This window comes from Hibiscus syriacus, unplaced genomic scaffold (genome assembly GCF_006381635.1).
Source record: "Hibiscus syriacus cultivar Baekdansim isolate YM2019G1 unplaced genomic scaffold, ASM638163v2 tig00111403_pilon, whole genome shotgun sequence".
Taxonomy (NCBI): Eukaryota; Viridiplantae; Streptophyta; class Magnoliopsida; order Malvales; family Malvaceae; genus Hibiscus; species Hibiscus syriacus.
In genome coordinates this window covers 1,114,395-1,135,246 of record NW_024063083.1, presented here as the reverse complement: position 1 = coordinate 1,135,246, position 20,852 = coordinate 1,114,395, and the positions used below count along the sequence as shown (strand labels likewise).

Here is a 20,852-nt window from a genome sequence, read left to right as displayed (position 1 = left end):
AACATGCACAAGAAGTTTCGAAACTTTAAGGAAAGTTTCAAAACTCTTCGAAAATATAAATAAATTTTTTGAATGTTGGAACTGTAAGTTTTGAAACTATTGATAAGTTTCGAAACTTCTGAGCATCCTGTTTTTTAAAGTTTCGAAACATATATGAGTTTTGAAACTATCGGTCAAAGCTTGATTAAAATTGTGAGTTTTTATATTTTGAGAAAAATGTAACTTTAAAAAATAATCTAAAATGTTTGAGTGATTTTTTTGACGTATTTTGGACTTAGAAAACTTATTTTAAAGTTTGGAAAAATTATATATATATATATATATATATATATATATATATCAAAATCATTTATGTTTATCATATTTTATAAATTTAATCTTAATTTTAATTCAATTCAATAATTTTAATTTAATTCAATAAATTAATTATCGTGTCAACATTTCCATTAAATGTTAATTGCTAGTGACTTGATTGATAATAATTAAATAGTTAGATGATCTGATTGACTAAATTAAAAGATCGAAAGTTAAAGTAAAAGGGCTTATAGTTAAGTGGTCATTGATATACTTTACCCTAAATTTTATTTTTTCGAACATATAATAATATAACTTGGCCTAACAATTTTATTAACAACATATGTAATTAGTATATACGAATAGTTTGGGATGAAATTGAAATATTCAAAAAGTTTAGGGATCAATTTAGAATAAACTCATAGTTTGAGGATAAAATTGAAATGTTGAAAAGTTTAAGGTCATTTAAAATAATAATTATAGTTTAGGAATGTAATTGGAACATTTAAAAGCTTAGAAACCAATTTAAAATAAAGCTCATACTTTGAGGACATGTGATGCAATTAACTCTATTAAGGAATACAATTAAAGTTTAGTTAACCACACAAAATAGTTATTAGCCTTGCAATACGCAGAAGATAATCTGCACTTTTCCAACTCTACATTGCAAATATACCCAAAAACAAGAACATTTCAAGAGGAAAATTTATAAATTTGCATTCTTTTTTCTCAAAATTGTCTGCAAGAAATAAACCTGACAATATCAATACAAATACAGGACAAGAGAAAATAATAATAATAATATAAACACACTACCACAAATTTTTGAAATCTACAAAATACGAAATATTAGCATACCGAAATTTATAAAAATTAAAATAGCTTAAACACATTTATGACAGTAAAAAAATTCATGAACATAATGACACCCAAATTGTCATGTAGTACATCGATATCATTGCATGGCACCTAATACAGGTTTATGTGATCAAGACTGCAATTAACTAAAACTTCATTATATAATTACTAGAAGCATTTTGCCGAACCGTTCGATTACTCTACGAACGGTTCTGAAAAACAAAATCATAAATTGTTTCCTCAAAATTGATCCCAAGCAATGAGGGATGTCATGGATGATTGATTTGGTGTTCTCAACTACAAAATTTAAGCAGCAACATGAAGCTTAGAGTAAAGCATCCGAATACTACGAGTCTACAATGCCTACAAAAACATGCAGCAGAAACATTAGTAGCTGGTAAACATGAGGTGTTTTAGCAAAGCATCCATATGCCCTGGACTAATAAAGCTGAGTAAAACACTGCATTAAAATTGTATCAAACCTAAATCCACAAGATCTGCAAAGTGAAGACTGAAGCATGCAATAAATTAAGAGGATGTGAGGGGAAAATACACGTACGGTGAAAAAGTTCAGGGCTCCTTTAGGAATCCAAGCAAGTTTTTTTTTCCAGGCAGGCTTTAATACAGCCTACCAGTACACTCAGAAGAACCACAGTAGCATTTTCTGCTTTATGTTACCATTCTCATCTCGAACCTGATCTATCATATAATTGTAGTGATATGTCAACTCTTGCAAGGGAGGGATATTCTCAGCAGCAAAGAACATTATGTGCGGGATTCTCATGTCTTCATGGTCATAAAGGACATTTTGTGCATACAGATTAGGTGAACAACTATGGTTTATGAATCTCCCAATATTGCCATACCGTGCTGCATCGATGGTGAAACCACTGTCCTGTACAACTTGGCAAGAACTTGAAAGTGCATCGGGCATTATGGTTGAAAGACCATCCCAGAGAGAACTGTCATTGTTATTTCCAATATCAAACAGATACTCATCACTACCTTTTCTTTCTTCAGCTTCCCTGTCTTCGAGGAGCTCTCCAGCATACTCACAGATAAAACTTCCAGAAGGGATAGAATTTGGGGATCTAACACCCCAGCCTCTTGATTCAGTTTTAAAGATTTCAAGCTGAAATTTTATGCCATGTTGGCTGACTCTATTATGGCAAGAAGCAGGACAACTGCAATTAGGACCACATTCATAGACAAGGGGCTTTGCTTCAACAATGGCCCCATTATGGTTGTACGGAATCTCTCCTCCATTCTTCATAACACAGGAACAATTCCCTGATTCTGAACATCCATTAATACAACCACAACCTTTGGGAGGAATAGGGCGGCACCAGTCAGGGTAGATCATGTGAGGTTCATACACAAATGATGGGGGGGTTTCACCAGCTATGGTGTTTATAGCACAAATTGGAGTTTTCTCCTTCCGTTGTGAAATATCATTTACGCAGATCCCCTCCCGCGCCTTAGATTTCTTTACAACTTTCCAAGCAAGCTCCGGTTGACCCGGAATTCTGACTAGCTTATATTTGAAGACCAGCTTACCATGTGGTCCTGGTTCTTGCTTAAACTCCTCCACCAAGTAAAGTCCATCATAAACATATGTCTTACCTCTACTTTCCAACAAAGTAGACGACGACCTTGTTTCACCACGAATCACCCTTACCGGATTCTTAATAACTTTGCTATTGGCCAAAGCAAGGTTTCCTCTTTCAAGCTTTTGGTCCTCTGGTTGTTTACCTTTCTGCATCACATTTCCACCTTGGCCCATGTAACTCAAGACATCTGAACTATCCAAATCATTCTCATAGCCCCCCGCAGCTATGATACTGGTAGCAATAATCTTTTCACCTCGTTTTAAATAATCTATACCACCCTGACTCTGGCGGTGAAGGCCAACAATATTGAGCTCAACAAAATACTGAAACTCATCACCAACTTCAACTCCCGGAACAGTTCCTATGATCTGTTTGCCAGTGTTAACATATTTCCCTTTTTCTTTGAGAATTTTTGCAGCTAGGATATCTATCCTCTTACTAGCCTTTCCTTGTTCCTTCATCTTTGATTCTTCTTCCTGTAAGAGCTTCCGAAAGATGGCTTGGAATAAGCGTAAAGTCTCTCGCACTTTGTTTCGAGTAGTCATTGCATCATTATTATGATCTGTACTATTTGGGCAAGGAGGAAGACTCACATCATAACTGCATGATCTCTGAGCAGCAAAATTATCATTTGTGGATTGCTCATCCTGCTGCAACGAGTCTTCCTTGTTCCAAACAATGACCTGACCACGACTTTTACGAGCCCTTTTCTTGGAAGAACTCTTCTTGGTATTTGCTTGTGGTGGTGGCAATAGAGAATTGCTCTCTTTTTTTCTTTTTAATGAACCACCAGCCAGGTCAGGTTTGCAGGTGACTTTCCCTTGTCGACAAGGGACATTTGATAAAATTTCTTGACTCCTGGGTTTCCCCTCCAGCAATTGATCCTCAAAAGAAGACGAATCAGGAAGCTTTTCCTCCAAACTGTTTTCCTCTTTATAGATGACAATGTGACCATCCTCTAGCAATTGATCCTCAAAAGATGATGAATCAGGAAGCTTTTTCTCAAAACTATTGCCCCCTTCATAGACAACAATATCAAGAATAGGGTTTTCCTCCAACCCTGTAGCATATACATCCCCTGTCTCAGTTAATTTCTCCGAGATCCTATCAAATTCATTTGGAAAAGCTTCACAAGAAGGTTTGATGCTGTTCTTACTCTCCATATTGTTGCAGGAATAAGCTTCATATGCACCTTGCTTTTCCATTTTTTCAGAAGCTGGCTCTTCAGGTTTAGAATGAATACCTTCAACAGAGTTCCGATCAAATTCATTAGGAAAAGCTTCACAAGAAGGTGTTATGCTGTTTTTACTCATATTTCCAGGATCCTCCTCCATATCGTTGCAGGAATAAGCTTCATATGAACCTTGCTTTTCCATTTTTTCAGACGCTGGCTCTTCAGGTTTAGATCGAATACCTTCTACAGAGTTCCAATCAAATTCATTTGGAAAAGCTTCACAGGAAGGCTTGATGCTGTTTTTACTCATATTTCCGGCATCCTCCTCCATATCGTTGCAGGAATAGGCTTCATATGAACCTTTCTTTTCCATTTTGTCAGAAACTGGCTCCTCAGGTTTAAAATGAATACCTTCTACAAAGAGCCTAGGGGCACTACCTTCTACTTTAACATCCTCTGTTACTTGTCTCACATCAGTACATAAGGTCTTTACCAGGGATTTTTCTTTATTTACAAACTTCTCTATATTAATACCCTTGTTCTTTAAAGAGGTAAGCCATTTTGCACGCTCCTCCTCACTAAGAGGTGGAGCATTTCTTCCACAAAATGGAGGGAAGTCTCTCACAACAGTGACTCCTTGTCGAGGACGATAATTTCTTGCTGAAGTCTTCTCTAAACTGCTCTCACCAAGATGTAAGTTCACACCTCTTTGTGGAACCTCCTCGTCAGAAATGGCAGTATTCTCCTCTGGCAAATTCGTCTCTGAACCAGAAACTTCATTTATCAAACAGGTCGCAACTTCAGAGCCTCCCGAAAACTCCGTTTCACATTGAACCTTTTCGGCATTATCTGGCAACACCGCTGGCTTTTCACACTGGACCTTATCTGCATAGTCAGACAATAATGCTGGCTTTTCTGAATCGGAAACTGCCTGCCCTGCTTGCTCACATGGTTTGGTTATTAGTGCAGCCAACCTTCCGCACCCCGGCGGAAAATCCCGAACAGCCGAAACTTTACGCTGCTTAAACATTGGTGCTGGGGCAACGTGACCATTTTCAGTTGCCACCCTTCCCAACCTTCCCTCAGAATTTCCACCACTTGCCAACTTTGATATCTCTTTATGCAGCATATTATCAGAAACCCCCATTTCAACTCATATTTTACAAATCGCAAAAAATCAACCTAAGAAAACAACAATATAAATATCACTCGGCTGCCATTAGCTTAAAGAAACCCCATTTCAACTCGCATTATAAAATGCACAAAAACAACCAAAGAAACAATAACATAAATCTCTTTAAAAAAAACAATAATGTAATTGTAAACATCATTGGACTGTTATTAGCTAAAAAATTAAACGAAAAAACTAAAGTAATTCTCAATTTTCTAACCATGAATGAAGCTAAAATCATAAAATAAAGAAAACGAAACTCATGTCCACGAGACTTTAATTTCTAAAATTAACTTTTAACAATCAAATCAAACCACCGAATAACCTAAAGTTATGCCCTGATACTGAAGAAGATGTCTATTGAAAAGGGGGAAATGAAGAAACTAGTAATTCTCAATAATGAAATCAAACTGCATACTCAACCGAATAACCTAATGTTCTCCTCAACTATACTCGGAAACCAGAATCAGAAAGTCAAAAGTCGATCTGCATAGAAATGGGGTATCTCTCAATTGAAACAAAAATAAGTATCATAAAAATCAATAATTTGCAATAGAATCAAACACATTAAGAAAAATATGAAAAATATATTAGGATGAAATAATCACCAACAATTTTCTTCAAATCGTATAGCAGCTTAAGGACCAAAGTGCAGGAAGAAGAAGAGAGAAATTGTCGAAAACGGGAGATTTGTTGTTCTTCTTCTCTTCAGTTTTTTTTTTTATTATTATTGTTGTTTTTAAGAATTCTCAACCAAAAAACAAATATAAGTAAAAGTTTAAATATGGGTTAATTTTATTTTGACCACAGAATAAAATTATGGGGCTCATTTAGTCATCAAATTATGAGGTTAGTTTTATCCTCATCATAAATAAAATATTTTATCAATCAAGTTATTAATATTTCATTTTAGTGTCAATCAAACTATTGATTTTTAAATTTTTGTAGTCGTTAATTATGAGACACAGACGTAACACTTTTCTAATTGAACAATTTTACTTGGATAAGGCAGTGAGAAAAAAATAGTCCATATAAGGCACAGTTTTTTATTTTATGAATCAATTTTCTTATAATAATCGACGGCAGTCGATGGGACTACACAATAACTTTTTGTGTAAAATAGACAAATAGTCCTCAATCTTTTGCTATATTACAGTTTGGTCACTTAACTTTTAATACTTGCAATACAGTCACTTAACGCTGCTTCTTCTTCTTATTAAACCACTCTCGACTATGAAATATTTTATTTATGAAACAACAAGGTTCAGTCCTAAATAACCAGCAACTAAAACGTTCATCGTAAATATGTCATCCTCTCACGACAGCGGAGTTCAGGTCGAAACCCCCCCTTCCAATGATAACTGCAACAACCCTGCGGTAAAAGAGTCATTTAATATTCTATTACTTTAAACGATAATTTATTATTACATAATTAAATCTTAAAAAATTATTAAATTATGTGCCTAAATTATAAAAGTAAAAAGTGTGATTGAAAAATTAGGACCTCAATTATAAAGGTAAAAAGTGAGCTTAAAAAATTATGAGCTCCAATTATAAAGGTAGAACATGAAATTGAAAAAAATTAGAGTCCTCAATTATAAAGATAAAATGTATAATGGAAAAAAACTATGAGCCTCGAATCTCGATTATAAATGCAAAAAGTAAAATTTAAAAATTAGATATCTCACCTATAAAGATAAAAACTAACGTTAAAAAATAGAAGCATTAATTATAAATATGAAAATGAGATTATAAAAAATAGGAGTTTTAATTATAAAAAATTAAAATTAAAAATATTAAATATCTCAATTATAAAAATAAAAAAATATTATTAAAAAATTTAAGATCACATAAAAAATAGTCCCTGAGCAGTCGCTCAAGGCACTTCCCTTATAACTAACTCTGGATGATCGTAAATCTGATAAAAGTGGTTCAAACGACATATGTATGTTTTATTCAGGATAAATACGTGTTACTTTGAAATCTAACTTCTTTACTAATTATTTAATATATATATATATATATATATATATATATACTCATTCTAAAAAATATATTTATAATTTCATCGTTGGATCAAACTCTAGTGTGGTGGAGGGGAATAACAAGAGAAAACAGGCAATCCCTTCTTGGGCTGATTAGAGGGTATGATTATGTGTATGATTCTGCAAAGAAGTATTTTGCCTGAACAATTGCATTTATATGAATGCAACATTTGAAATATTTTACCTGAGCATTCTATGCAATATTTTATTTATGATCAAGGATGAATCGAAAGATGCAATTGCACCCTTAAAATTTTTAAATTTCTTTACGTTTTAATTTTTTTTATTAATTATATAATTTCGTACCCTCTAAAATATTTTATATAACTTCTATGTCCATATTTTCTAATAAATTTGTCTTTGTGGATGATCACGTGTTTGATTCAAATAAAAAAAAAATCATAGATTAGACGGCAGTAATGTCGAGATAGAGATTTAAATTTTGCATTTTTGTTGATTTATGTGTATCGCAATTGTAATATAATTGATATTATTATGATGACTGTGAGTATTGTTATCGTGATTTTTTATTAATTCACACACATTATTGTAAAATATAATAATTTTAATTATTGTAATAGACTATGATATTTTTTTTAATTTTATCATAATGGAATAATAACGGAAATAGTAGTTTACTATTGTCACAATAATCGTTATCTATTAAATTGTGGACGCAATCTACTATTTATTATTATTAGTGTGGTTTCGTTTCACACTGATATTTTTTAGAATAACGATTTCAAAGACATTGTTATCGTTATATAGCAGTTGTTATTCAATAATTTGATTGATATTTAAATTTCTGATAATATATATCTAAAATCTTTCTCGGTCATTGATAATGTATACACATGCTAATGTAAATTTTCATACTCGGACCTTCTAAAAAATAATATATTTTTTATTACTAAAACTATTTAATGAGTTGAAAAAAAATAATTGAAACCATTAAACGACCTCAATGATTAAGAGAAATATTATTCTCTTTAAAGTTATTGAATTCGAACAATTAAGTCTACATAATGTAGTTACAATAATATTATCGAATGAGGGGAAGAGATCGGAAGGAGTCAAGTGACGCCTAATGACATCGAGACTGTTATAAAAAGGGGCTTTGGGCTAACAAAATGAGAATGACAAAAAAGGATAAAAAATTGAGAGAAAAAGGAAATAGGTATCCTTATTGTGTGGACACAACATAGTGATGATGCCTTAATGGGTTGGTCGAGTAATGGAAATGTACCGCTAAGGTAAAATAATTTTTAGATTAGATTTGGATACTCATTATGTATTCGTGGATAGTTTTTTACGTCGGTTGAGTATGATTTACGGTTTGTCGGTGTTCTTTCAGTAGCTTGATCCCATTTTTTTGTTCGATTGGCTATGTGATCAGATATGTTTGTATATATCTTTATTCGTGTTTTCTTAGTTAGATTTTAATTTTTTCTTGTATGATCCTTATGTGATCTTTAAGTTGCTAGTTTTGTTTCAATAATTATAGGAATTTATTCTATTTATGTGTTTAATTTACGATTATGATTATAAATATTTATTGTAATTTGAAATATTTTTTTATTTTAAATAAAATTAGTGATTTATTTGTTGGGGGGGGGGGAATTAAGTCTTAATTCAGGACCTCAGATAACATAGGAAAAAGGTGAAAGCTACATTTTGTCCTATTATTGCCATCAATTAAGGGATATGTAGTATCGAAGTACCCACAAAGCTTAGTTTAGTTTCCAGCACCCACTTGGTAGACCAGTTCCGGATATGCAAAGCAAAAGGTCGCCTTCCTTAACCGACTAAACAATCCATGGTTTGATTTTTTTTTTTGAATAATATGAGGAGATTGTAAAATAATATATATTCATAATTTGTTTTAATTAATTGACAACGCATACGCTTGGAGATGCAATTGTTCGAACTCGAATTCTTTAAGAATAACAATATTGTCTTCTTTATCGATTTCTTATCCACTGGCAAAAGAACAAAAATTTCTGACCTAGACCTGAGCCAAAAGCATTTCTTCCTTTGGGAAGGCATGGATTATTGATCACTTGTTTGATCTGATATTTTAGAACATGTTATGTAAGCATGAGATTTTTGCATCCTATAAACAAGATTAAGTTTCTAAAACCAGAACCCATTCAATGATCTTAGTTGTAGAAGGGAATGTTGTTCTTCTTAGAAAACTCATGTTTGAATAATTGCATTTGCAAAATGTATGTACGCTGTAAATAGACTAAAATAATTCAGAGCAAATACTTAATCTTACTCTAATATGTATCCAGTACCCTCCAAAAGGCACCAATTTGATATACCTTTAATTCTATTGTTCACTCCCCTCTCAGCAAAACCAAAGGGGATAAGCTGAGAATGGGCCAAGGGATACATGAAGTTATGTATCTATGCAAAAAAAATTGACAGTTGCATACAAAATATTGAAAATTACCAAAGACGATGCCAGTGTGCTGAGCTACTACTAGTGCTTGCTTGTTGCCCAAAACTTGAAGTAGGATGAAGCAGCTCTGCCTGTGGGAATGAGCCGTTGGGCTGCACATCCAGCAGCAAATCTTGGTCGGAGCTTTCATCAACAAAATGAAGGGAATCCAGCACGAGAGAGCGACCATCAGGAGGCAAGTTGAATAGGCTTCTCGGACTAAAGCAAGAACCATCATTGTCTATGAGTTCTTTGTTTTCACAAGCAGCCTTCATAATCACCCTTTTGGGGCTCTTTAAAGTCCTTGATTCTGAAAAATGAAAAACATGTTTTTGTTAAGCAAATTGCCAGTGTAACCCAAAACAATCAGAAAAGCTCACAATGTTAAGACTCGACTTAAAAGGGGAAATTTATTTAGTCAAATAATTTTTCTTCATACGGCTTCATGTCAACTTTATTACTTTCACTCAATTTATTGATTAATTTGTACGACTATTTTAACTTTTTCCTTGTTATAAAACCCAAGTGATCCAATCTGAAATAAAATTTAACAAGATTTTATTTCATACAATACAATAACAAACCTGGAAAATGTTGAATTTGGTTGTCATGTGATCTCTTCATATTTGCCAAATTACTCGAAGCAATAGCATTTTGTTCCCTAGCAGTCATAGATCCTTGAATACTTCTACATTTCTACAGCCAAATAAATGCTACTATGTTCAGTAATCCAATAGGCAAAATATGTTCATGTCAAGATGTTTGAGAAACCAATTCATTCATACCTTAAGCGTGTGGCGACGTTCCACCCAATGGGATTTTGTCAAGTTGCACAATGCAAGTCTTTTCAATGTCTTACAGTCTTCAGCTTTCACTCCATGGAAAGAGATATTAAAGACCCCTTCCTCAAGTAATTGCTGAAAGCAACAGAAGTTCTCCTTGAATTGAGGGCTTCCAAACATGCTTTTGAGGCTGCAGGTGCAAGGACAACAATCAGTGATTCACTATTGTGTCTTCGGCTATTGACCATCTCTATAGGTAACTAATAGCCATTATTAGTTTCCTTAAATATCTTAACTTCCATTTTATGTGCATCAGACACTTCAAATTAAAAACAGGATTATTATCAGTAAATGCATGCCGCCATACACAAAACATTAACTGTATAGATGTTATGTTCGACCTCTTGATAATAGATTAAAAGGGATACCTATCAGGGAGTTTGGCAATGTCTAGTAGAGGTAGATACTGCAGTAACTGTTGCTGCTCCTCCTTTGTTAAATATTTCACAAATTCCTCAAAGTTGAGAATATCCTGCGCCATACAAAAAATATCATCATACAATGGACAATAATCGTGTTCTATGGTGTGAATTGTTTATGGAAACTCTTCAACTTTTGCTAAATATGGAGTATTTATGTGAAAGATTTATGAAACATTCAGTCACTAAAGATATAAAGAATTACAGGTTTGATAATATCACAGTTGTAGAATTCATTTCTAAAGGTTTTTCCCAGAATAAAGAAATAATACATAAATAAGAGAACTTACATTCAAATCTATGTTACACAGTGGCGAATTATGACTTTCCAGCAGTAGTGATTTTTCATTCTGTGCTTTGTCCCTATCAAATTAAAAGAAAAAAAAGGAAATTAATCAACATGTTATCACCATTGCCAATTTCTCCTCCCATTGCACAGCAGCTATGAGCTTTATTGTAAGGCCTATGACTCATGAGTAATGATGACAGTAGATACCAAAATTTTCCTGAAAAATGGAGTCATTAGTACTTGGAAGCTTTTGAGATTAATGTCATGCCTTGCATTGAAGAAATGTACCTTTTCTTAACCTTTTTAAGTGGCATTGGAAAATTAATATCTTCAGTGAAAAACACATGGTCCACACAATTCTAGTTTCGTAATTGGTGGACATTGTTGCAACTTGTAAAATATTATTGTGAAAAGGTTTTACCTATCATGTTGCTCATGCTGTATGCCTTGCACAGCAAGGTTCTTAGCCCTTTCAATTCCATGTCCTGAAAATTTGATGCCCTTACTATCATTATATGCAGGGAAGCTTGAAGAATGCGAATAAGCCTCATTTCTTGAGCACTGTCTGTTTTCAACTGAGAGGGAACTAGCTTCCGATTCCTCTTCCCGAGCTATTGAGCTTGGATGTCTAATTAAAACACTGCCATGTCCAAACTCAACAGAATCCATGGGTGTTTGACTCTCAAGAAGCAAATCCTCCTCAGAAGATCCAGAAAAGTATGAAGACTGTTGTTCATGTAAAATAGTATACAAATCTTTTGTGAGTTTCTCGATTGGAGATGGCTTCGGACGATTTACACAGGTTCTTTTCTTAGAAGGTACCATTGAGTCCCACACATTAGATTGTGCAGGCCCTGGAGAAAGAAAGAAAAGAAAACAACTTAAATCAGTATATCATTGATAGTGTTTTAAAACTTCAAATATGCAGTTGGAATGCATGAGTTAAGATGGACCACTGTAAGGGAAGGGTTTTAACATAATAGGTAAAATATGAATAACGCTGTCAACAACTTTTCACTTATAACTACGACTTAAATTTAGTGACCTGAAAGATATGATACACCTTGTAGCTTCGGTTGAGCATTCGGAAATTCGGAAAGTACAAGTATTAAACTAATGCTTATGCTTTTAAGATATACAACCATTTTCCAGAGTTGAGTATATTCCATTGGATGAAGTATATGATCACTGGGTCTTTCCTTTGATGACCCAGAAAAAAAATGCAACATACTACCACAGTCGAAACAGTAATGAGGAGCATGATGGAATTATGTCCAACCTGTCAAGTCACTAGCATCAGCATACCCAAATTGAGCACAGCTTTCAGAATTAGATATGGCAGACCCAGAACTTGATCTATTACTAGTATCATCATCCACAAACTTATGGTTACCCTGATTGTAATCAGGGAAAACAACTGCTTTATCATGATTTAATTTTCTTTTCAGCAGTTTTTCTTCTTTGTTCTTATTTATAGATATGATTTTCAATCTGGACGCCCTATGATCCTCATAATCATCAGGTTCAACCCTGGCATGAAGTGGGGTATAATTAGTAAGTGTCCCTTTAGTCCTCCACCGTGATCCACATGCATTGCACAATACTGGTTTCTCAGGAGGTCCATTACGCCAAAGAGGAGTGCCTATCACAATGCATTGTTATTAATAAGTATAGACTAATTACGGGAAAAAATTATAATCAAGATATGCTTATACAATAGTCATCAGCCAAATTTTATAGAGGTTTAGAGTGAATAGAATAGAAATTAGATAAAAACCGAATTCATTGTATAGACTTCTTCCAATTATGGTCAATAGGATAAACATTGTCAAGGAAAGACTTGAGTAAGAACCAAAGGCAAGAGGGACTTGCATTTTTCCTGAAAAGACAACATCTGACACAATCATTTTTCAAGGCTTTAATGTTGGAAACAATTCTTAAAACAATTTAGAATTTTCGCTCTTGCTTCAATCAAGGTAACTAGGACAAATGGAGCTTCTATTAACATTTCTACTTGAAAAAAAAATTCAGCACTCATTCTGTGAACAGAAACAATAGAATACAGTAAGTTCCAAACACTTAAAAATGTTTGAAGAATGGTACAAATAATTTAACATTAACTCTTAAGTCAGAGTGTTTAAACACAATGATACTTTGAGGTTGAAATGTTTCAAGGCTTCAGAGGCAAAACAATGGACTTCAAAACAGAATTCAATGTTATCAAGAAAGGAAAAAAGAGTAATACAGTGGTTCACATTAGAATTCCAGTCCAACCGAGGTCGACAATTCTTATCAACAAAGGCTAAGAAAGTTTTCAGCATTTGACATTGAACAATATCTTATTTAAGAATCGAAAATGAGAAAGAAATCCATCAATAACTCCATGGTAATTGCATCTATAAAGGTGTCCAAGAGGACTGAGGTTTGATTTGACATTCAAGCTTATGAACACGTAGGAGCAATGGGAAATCAATGCAAATTTCATGTTGAACATGAAACTGGACAGCATTCAACAACATAGACTCTGCAATTCTCCTGTATCCAGTAGAATTCAGTCACTTTTATGAGATATGCTGGAACTCTGAACAAGAGTCAAAGAAAACCAACTCCAAGAGATAATATATAATGAAGAGAAAGTGAATGAAGTTGAAAGAAACAACTCGATTCAGTAACAAACTCAACTTTAAAGCCTTCCATGGATTGAGTAAGAAGGAAAACTGTTGCTCAAAATTTATAACCAAACAGAATAACACAAAGAACAGCAGAAATTCAAGAATTTATTATATTTTCCCATGTAATCTGTTCATTTTCTGCATATAGTTACTCCCTAATTCCAATGATGGAACTATTTATCCAAGCATATAAAATCATACACCAAACCACTAATTCATATAGAAAGGTTGAACATTAACATATATCCAAGGACTTCAACATTTTTTAGACTTCATATTCAAACAATTAACTGGTGAAACAAGAACTCACTTGAAACTCCACAGTGATAGCAAGGTCCTTGCTTACCCATGTTTTTCTCTTTTGCTCAAGGGAAGAAAAACAGATTAAAAAAGATCAAATTTAAAAACAAAAAAGGAGAGGAAAAAATAAATATATATATATATTATTGACAAAAACTTTGATCGGTTTCTTCAAACTTTATATGACATATTCAAATGGGTATTAAAATCTTTTCTTCAAAAACCCAGAAATCTAGTTCAGTTTGCAGAACATAAAAGATGTCATAAAAATGAAAAATACCCAGAAGTGTTTTATGTCTTTTTTTTATCAGTCCAATAAACACAAATTTTCCAAAAATACCAAAAAAAATCAAGAAGAACTTGAGGATTTTACAAATGGGTATGTGAGCTTGGAAAACACTCCAATGAAGAAGAAAAAAATCGAAAAAGAAAAACTATTGGAGAGGAATCTAATAAATGGTTGTGAAAAGAAAAAGAAAAAAGAGAATAGTAAATTTGTTCAACTTTCTTTTGCATTATTTATTTATGGGTAAATTTTTTAGTACGTAAGTTATTAATTTTTGTTCTATTTTCGAACTCAAATTTCTTTTTTTTTTAAATCATACCTAATGTTTAGTTTATGTTTCATATTGGTGTTCATTGTTAAAAAATTAATAGAACTTTTGATATGTTATTTTTTTATTTTTCAATGATGACGTGGTATTATCTTATGACGACACATCAACATCATCGTTAAATTTTTAACATAGGGTGCCAAAATGAAACATAAAAAATCATTAGGTATGGTTTTAAAAAAACTAAAGTTTAAGTACCAAAATGAAACAAAAGTAATAATTTAGATATTAAATATGTAATTTACCATTTATTCATTCATAAATTTACTATGTCAAAGATTAAAAAATAATATGGTAATAATAAATAGAAATTGAAAATTGTTCAAAGAAGGATAAGGAATTTTATTGCTTATATCCTGTTGACTATAGACTTTTTTAGCTTTGTTTTTTATGTCTATAAAATAAAATTCTCATAAAAATAAAATTTTGAAAAATAATAATGAGTAAAGAAAAGGAAAAGCCACCACAAGAAATTAAAAAAAATTAAATCAAATTAAATAGAATTTGTTTGGCTTTTCACCTTCTTTTACTAAGTATATTGTTTTATAGAATAAATTTTTATTTTGTTTATAATTTTTAAGATTAAATTTTAAAAAATAAATTATAATTTTTTAATATTTAAGTTAGTTTTTGTTCAAACTAAAATTTTAAATTATTATTTTTAATTATTTTAAATATTTTTATTTTTCTTAATCAGAATATTTTTTGAATAGTATGTGATGATTATAAGATAATATTTTTTATAATATTTTTTTAATCATTAGTAATGTACATATATCCTACAGACGTAACTGCTCGAACTTAAGATCTCAAGGGAAAACAAAAGTCCGTTCAACCACTGAGACTAATTAACAAGTTCAATCAAATAAAATTTTTCAACTTGATATGTCGCCTAAAATTAGTTACTTATTTTAATTAAAAACAATTTAAATATTTAAAAAAATAAATAATTTAAATATTTATTTATAATAAAAATAATTCAAAGACTTAAAATAAAAAATTATAACTTAGTGACTTTTTTTAATTTAAACCAAAATTTTTAAGTTTTAGAAACAAATTAGCTGTATGATAAATATATATTTTAGAGTTATTTTTAGAAAATAATTAAAAATTATAATAAATGAATTTTTTTATCTACCGAAGTTAAAACATTTTAATACTAATATTTATAAACATAATTTTATCATTTTTTCCTAAAAAATTATTTTAATTAATTAATATTTTTGTTGGTGTGATGATGACATGATGTTGATAATTTAGCTTTTTTGTTAAAAAGAATGAACCTAATTTCCACCGTCCCGCGTGATGATCTCTGTCACGACTTATTATTCTCCGTCCGATTTAATTAAAAGCATTGTCAAACTGGGTCCCACTTAACACGAACCAAATGTCTTTATTGATTAAAAAATTATTATTATTCTTTAAGATATTTAATTCGAACACAACGTATATAAACGTTTAATATCAAATAATTTTTAAACACATAATATCTTATATTGATATCGGATTAATAAAATTTTGGATCGCACTCCATCAGTTTCCCTTTTTTCAGTTTTTTGTTTTAGGTATATCTAATGGAGGCTCACTCTTTGTAAAAGCAAAAAGTCTAATTATACATTCAGTATTCTAATATTATACATTCAGTATTCTAATATTATACATTTAGTATTCTAATCATTATTTTTATTTCGTTTTTGGTCATTTAACTATTTTTTCAAATCATACCTAATATTATATTTTAATTTCATTTTAATCACCAATTGTTAAAAAATAACAAAATTGTTGACATAATATATTTTTTTCAATTACTAAATGACATTATCTTATAATAAGCATCATTGTTTTAACAGCAGATGATCAAAATAAAATTAAAATTGAACTTTAGGTATGATTTTGAATAAAATAGTTAGGTGACCAAAACGAAACAAAAGTGATAGTTTGAATACTAAATGTGAAATTTACCCTAAAAAGAAATACTTGAAATTTCTCGAAAAGAAACAAATATTTCCACTGTTTCTTTTGAAAAATTTATAATTGCTTAAATATTGAAAAAAAAAGCATTATAAAGAAATAATTCAAATAGAAAATTAATAGCTATAAAAAATTCATAACATAAAAATGAAAATAATTATAACATTATATTGTAAAATATAATATATATATATATATATATAATAATATTTAAATTAAACATAACCCTTCAAACCTCAAATGAATAGGAAATTTAAAAATTTTACATAATAATCTTTAAAAAAAATTAAAAATTTCCTTTCACATATATAATAGTCCTTAAGGGAAATTACTTTGATGACTTCTAAAATTATTTTTTTAATTTATTATTATTTATTATATTAATCAAATTAAATTTAATTAACTTTTAATATTTATTTTTTTATAAATCTGTAATGAATACAATGTAATATATGTTTAAATGCACTTAACTCTTTGACAATAAACGTTCATATCTTTACATATATGATACTCAAACTCAAAATATCATAAGATAACAATAAATTCCTTAACTACCGAGGTGAGTTAAAAATTATTAATTTAGAAGTTAATCAAACGGACTGTCACACCCTAATTTAGGGGCTAAGTTTTAGAAATTATGAAGTATTGAATTAAAGTGGTATTTTGGAAGAAATTGAGGATTAAAGTGTAAAATCGCAAAGTTAGTAGACCATTTTATGAAGTGCGGGAAATTCAGGGACCCAGTCTTGAATTTACTCATTTTTCTTATGTGTTGAAAAATAAATTCTTCCCGTGCTCAGTTTTTCGAGATTTTCCCCAACTTTCTCTCCCCCGTCAACCCCTTTTGTAACTCCGATTTCTCCACCGTCTGGCCACCGTTCGTCGATCCGAAACCACCAATAGATTCATCATTGAACGGAGAACAAAACCCAACCTCTATCCTGTCATGAATCAGCGTCGTTCGCCGTAAATCTCAACCAGAAGCTTTGTCAGTTTTAACTCGATCGTCGTTGGTTTTCCGTCGATTCAGGTCGATATGACCACCCTTTTTCAACACCTCCCGCACCATCATGCTCCTTGCATCATTCCGAGTCTACTGGTGTCCTTCTTGTCTCCGTCAGCGGCGGCGCGTGAGGGGTGAGGAAGTTAAAGTTTTTGACGTTTTAAAATCTAGCTCTCCGCCGTTCAAAATTGTGAATCAAGTGTGGTAAGTGTCTCAAAATCCCTTAAAATAGTTGTAGGAATTTTGTGGAATTTTTGGAGCCCTTAGGCCACCGCATGCGTCTCCTCTGCGCGTGGGGAATGTCCACCGCGTGGTGGATAGCTTTGAAACCCGTTGACCCGACCCACCCGACCTAACCTAATTCAACCCGATCCAACGTTGATCGTTGACCGTTGACCATTGACCGTTGACCATTGACTTTGAAAAAAACTTCAACATTTTCAAAAAGTTATATTTTATATTTTTCGACGTCCTGAGTTTGATTCCGAAGTCCGTTATGCCAAATTCTGACATGAAAGCCTCGAATCGAGCTCGTTAACCCAAAAATGCTTAGTATTTTTTAGCATTTTTGCTTATTTATTTGAGATGTAGTTATGGAATTGATCCAATAAGATATTTTTATGAAGGTACTTGTGTTTCACCTGACCGAGGGTCAGTTAGGTCCGGTGTTTTCTGTTCGTCAGATCCGCTCGATCCGCATTCTACGAGAATTACCCGTATGTTTCCATAAATTATTTAAATAAAGGTTAAGATTATTCATATTAGGATTCCGATATGGATTTTTCCGATTCGTATGATCTAGCGCTACCGCTGATTGTGATCGACAGACTCAGTTGTAGGCTTCCCTATCAGATTTCTCAGACTGTTACATGCGTGTTTCCTAACGGTGTTACCTTACTGTTTTTAAATTATCATTTGAATTGTTTCAGATTTGTGATAATTATGAATATTTATATGACATGATATTTGATTTCTGAATATTGTTTATTCGACATATGATTTACCGTATTTCTGTTTATGATTTCCAAGCATGAAATATTTTCATGTTTTAATGGATTAATCACTAATTTCACTCGAATACATACATGTTTATAACTTTCATTGGGGGTATTGTTGGAGGAAGTATACATGCAGCCTCCTTGACTTTGTGCTCAAGGCCTTACTGGACTTGACGGTGGGTGTATGATTCTGAGGAACCTACACATTTTGGACGTGATTGGATGAGGGTAGTGTTTATATTTTTAAAACATGTTTGATAAACTGATTTTACTGAAATATTTTATCAGTATGTTTTTATACACTGTATGGAGAACATTGGGCTTTTTAGATCATTTTGTAAATTTTAACTTGTTCAGATAACAACAGAACGTAAACTAGTAGACTTGGCATCAGGGGAGATCAACTATTGTTACTTTTGTAAAACATTATATTTTTAAACGTCTTTCTGCTATATTTTGGTGACATGCGTTACTATTGTCTTTATATATTTATATTTCTAGTATTTTGATATGTATGTGTTTTATACGATTTTCTAAAATATGTATTCATATATGTTTATCGTATAAATCATTATTATGAATAAATTTCATATTATACTGAGACATGGATTTTAACCTTGTTTTAAATATAAAAAGAATATATGAATGCGATACGTGACCGCCTTGGCCTGGGCCTAACTTTCAGGCCGGGTCTAGGAGGTTACACTTGGTGGTATCAAAGCTTAGGTTGAGTCGAGTTTTCTGGATAGACCGGTCGGTCGAATGTCAAAAGATGTCTGATGAGTACATGCCCTTAAACTACAATCGTACTTCTCTAAGCCGGAACTTCAAGGTTAAGTCCCTCTCTGTAACGAGCTAACCTAAGTTTTCTATTCATTAGGGCTCTATCATTGCTTAAAGAAATATCAGTAATGTTTGTCTAAATTTTGTAGAAAACCACATGAGTAATGTGAGAGTTACTTATCCGAGAAATTCTGACCCGACTCCAGAAATGAAATTGGGATAAGTTACAACTCTACGAACTTATTCTCGTAACCAAGGTTGAATTGATTCCATAAGGATAAACCCGTTCTAATTATTTTATTGGAATGAGGGAGAGTTCTGATGAGAATGTATACTCAACTGGTTAAGGATTAGTGGATGATCCGTACTTCTGTAAAAGCTACTTGAAGATATGAAAGAATTGATGGAAGTTTCATTCTGTATTTCTGTGACTTGAATAAATTTTGAGGACGAAATTCTTTTAAGAAGGGGATAATTATCACCCCCCAATTTAGGTGCTAAATTTTAGAAATTATAAATTATTGAACTAATGTGGTATTTTGGAAGAAATTGAGGATTAAAGTGTAAAATCGCAAAATTAGTAGACCATTTTATGAAGTATAAGAAATTCAGGGACCCATTCCTGAATTTACCTATTTTTCTTATGTGTTGAAAAATAAATTCCCCTCGTGCTCAGATTTCCCAGATTTCCCCCAATTTCCTCTCCCCGCCAACCCTTTTTGTAACTCTGATTTCTCCACCGTCGGGCCACCGTTCGTCGATTCAAAACCACTAATAGATTCACCATTGAACGGAGAACAAAACCCAACCTCTATCTCATCGTGAATTGTCGTCATTCGCCGTAAATCTCAACCGGAACCTTTGTCGGTTTTAACTCGATCGTCGTTGGTTTTTCGTTGATTCAGGTAGATCTAACCACCCTTTTTCGACACCTCCCGCACCATCGTGTTCCTTGCATCGTTCCGAGTCCACCGGTGTTCTTCTTGTCTCCGTCGTCACCAACGTGTGAGGGGGTAAGGAAATTAAAGTTTTCGACGTTTTAAAATCGAGCTCTCCGCCATTCAAAATTGTGAACCGAGCTTGGTAAGTGTCTCAAAATCCCTTAAAATAGTTGTAGGAATTTTTATGGAATATTCGTGCGGCGCGTAGGGAATGTCCACCGCATGGTGGATAGCTTTGAAACCCGTTGACCCGACCTGAACCGATGACCTAACCCGATTTGACCTGGTCCAACGTTGACCGTTGACCATTGATCGTTGACTGTTGAATTTGACAAAAAAAAGTCAAAATTTTCGAAAAGTCATATTTTATGTTTTTCGACTTCCTGAGTCCGATTCCGAAGTTCGTTTTGTCAAATTCTGACCTG

The 20,852-nt window shown here is 32.3% G+C and overlaps 2 protein-coding genes across 2 annotated transcripts in view; both read right to left on the bottom strand.

Annotated features, from left to right (window-relative positions):
- Nucleotides 1-14,462, bottom strand: part of LOC120162689 (GATA transcription factor 26-like) — a 28,533-nt gene extending 14,071 nt beyond the window's left edge. Inside the window, exons 1-8 of the mRNA XM_039172796.1 lie at nucleotides 14,128-14,462; nucleotides 12,425-12,787; nucleotides 11,567-11,999; nucleotides 11,147-11,219; nucleotides 10,806-10,909; nucleotides 10,381-10,567; nucleotides 10,180-10,291; nucleotides 9,615-9,905 (exon numbers count right to left, since the gene is read on the bottom strand). Coding sequence (XP_039028727.1) covers nucleotides 9,615-9,905; nucleotides 10,180-10,291; nucleotides 10,381-10,567; nucleotides 10,806-10,909; nucleotides 11,147-11,219; nucleotides 11,567-11,999; nucleotides 12,425-12,787; nucleotides 14,128-14,167 — 1,603 coding nt within the window. The 5' untranslated portion in view covers nucleotides 14,168-14,462. The remainder of the gene's footprint in view (nucleotides 1-9,614; nucleotides 9,906-10,179; nucleotides 10,292-10,380; nucleotides 10,568-10,805; nucleotides 10,910-11,146; nucleotides 11,220-11,566; nucleotides 12,000-12,424; nucleotides 12,788-14,127) is intronic.
- Nucleotides 1,764-5,490, bottom strand: LOC120162688 (histone-lysine N-methyltransferase, H3 lysine-9 specific SUVH6-like). The gene is made up of 3 exons (XM_039172794.1): nucleotides 5,433-5,490; nucleotides 4,348-5,118; nucleotides 1,764-4,005 (listed from the first exon to the last, which is right to left on the bottom strand). Exons 2-3 carry the CDS (start codon nucleotides 5,081-5,083, stop codon nucleotides 1,793-1,795), a joined length of 2,949 nt encoding a protein of 982 aa, XP_039028725.1. The 5' UTR covers nucleotides 5,084-5,118; nucleotides 5,433-5,490; the 3' UTR covers nucleotides 1,764-1,792.
- Nucleotides 14,463-20,852: the final 6,390 nt, after the last annotated feature.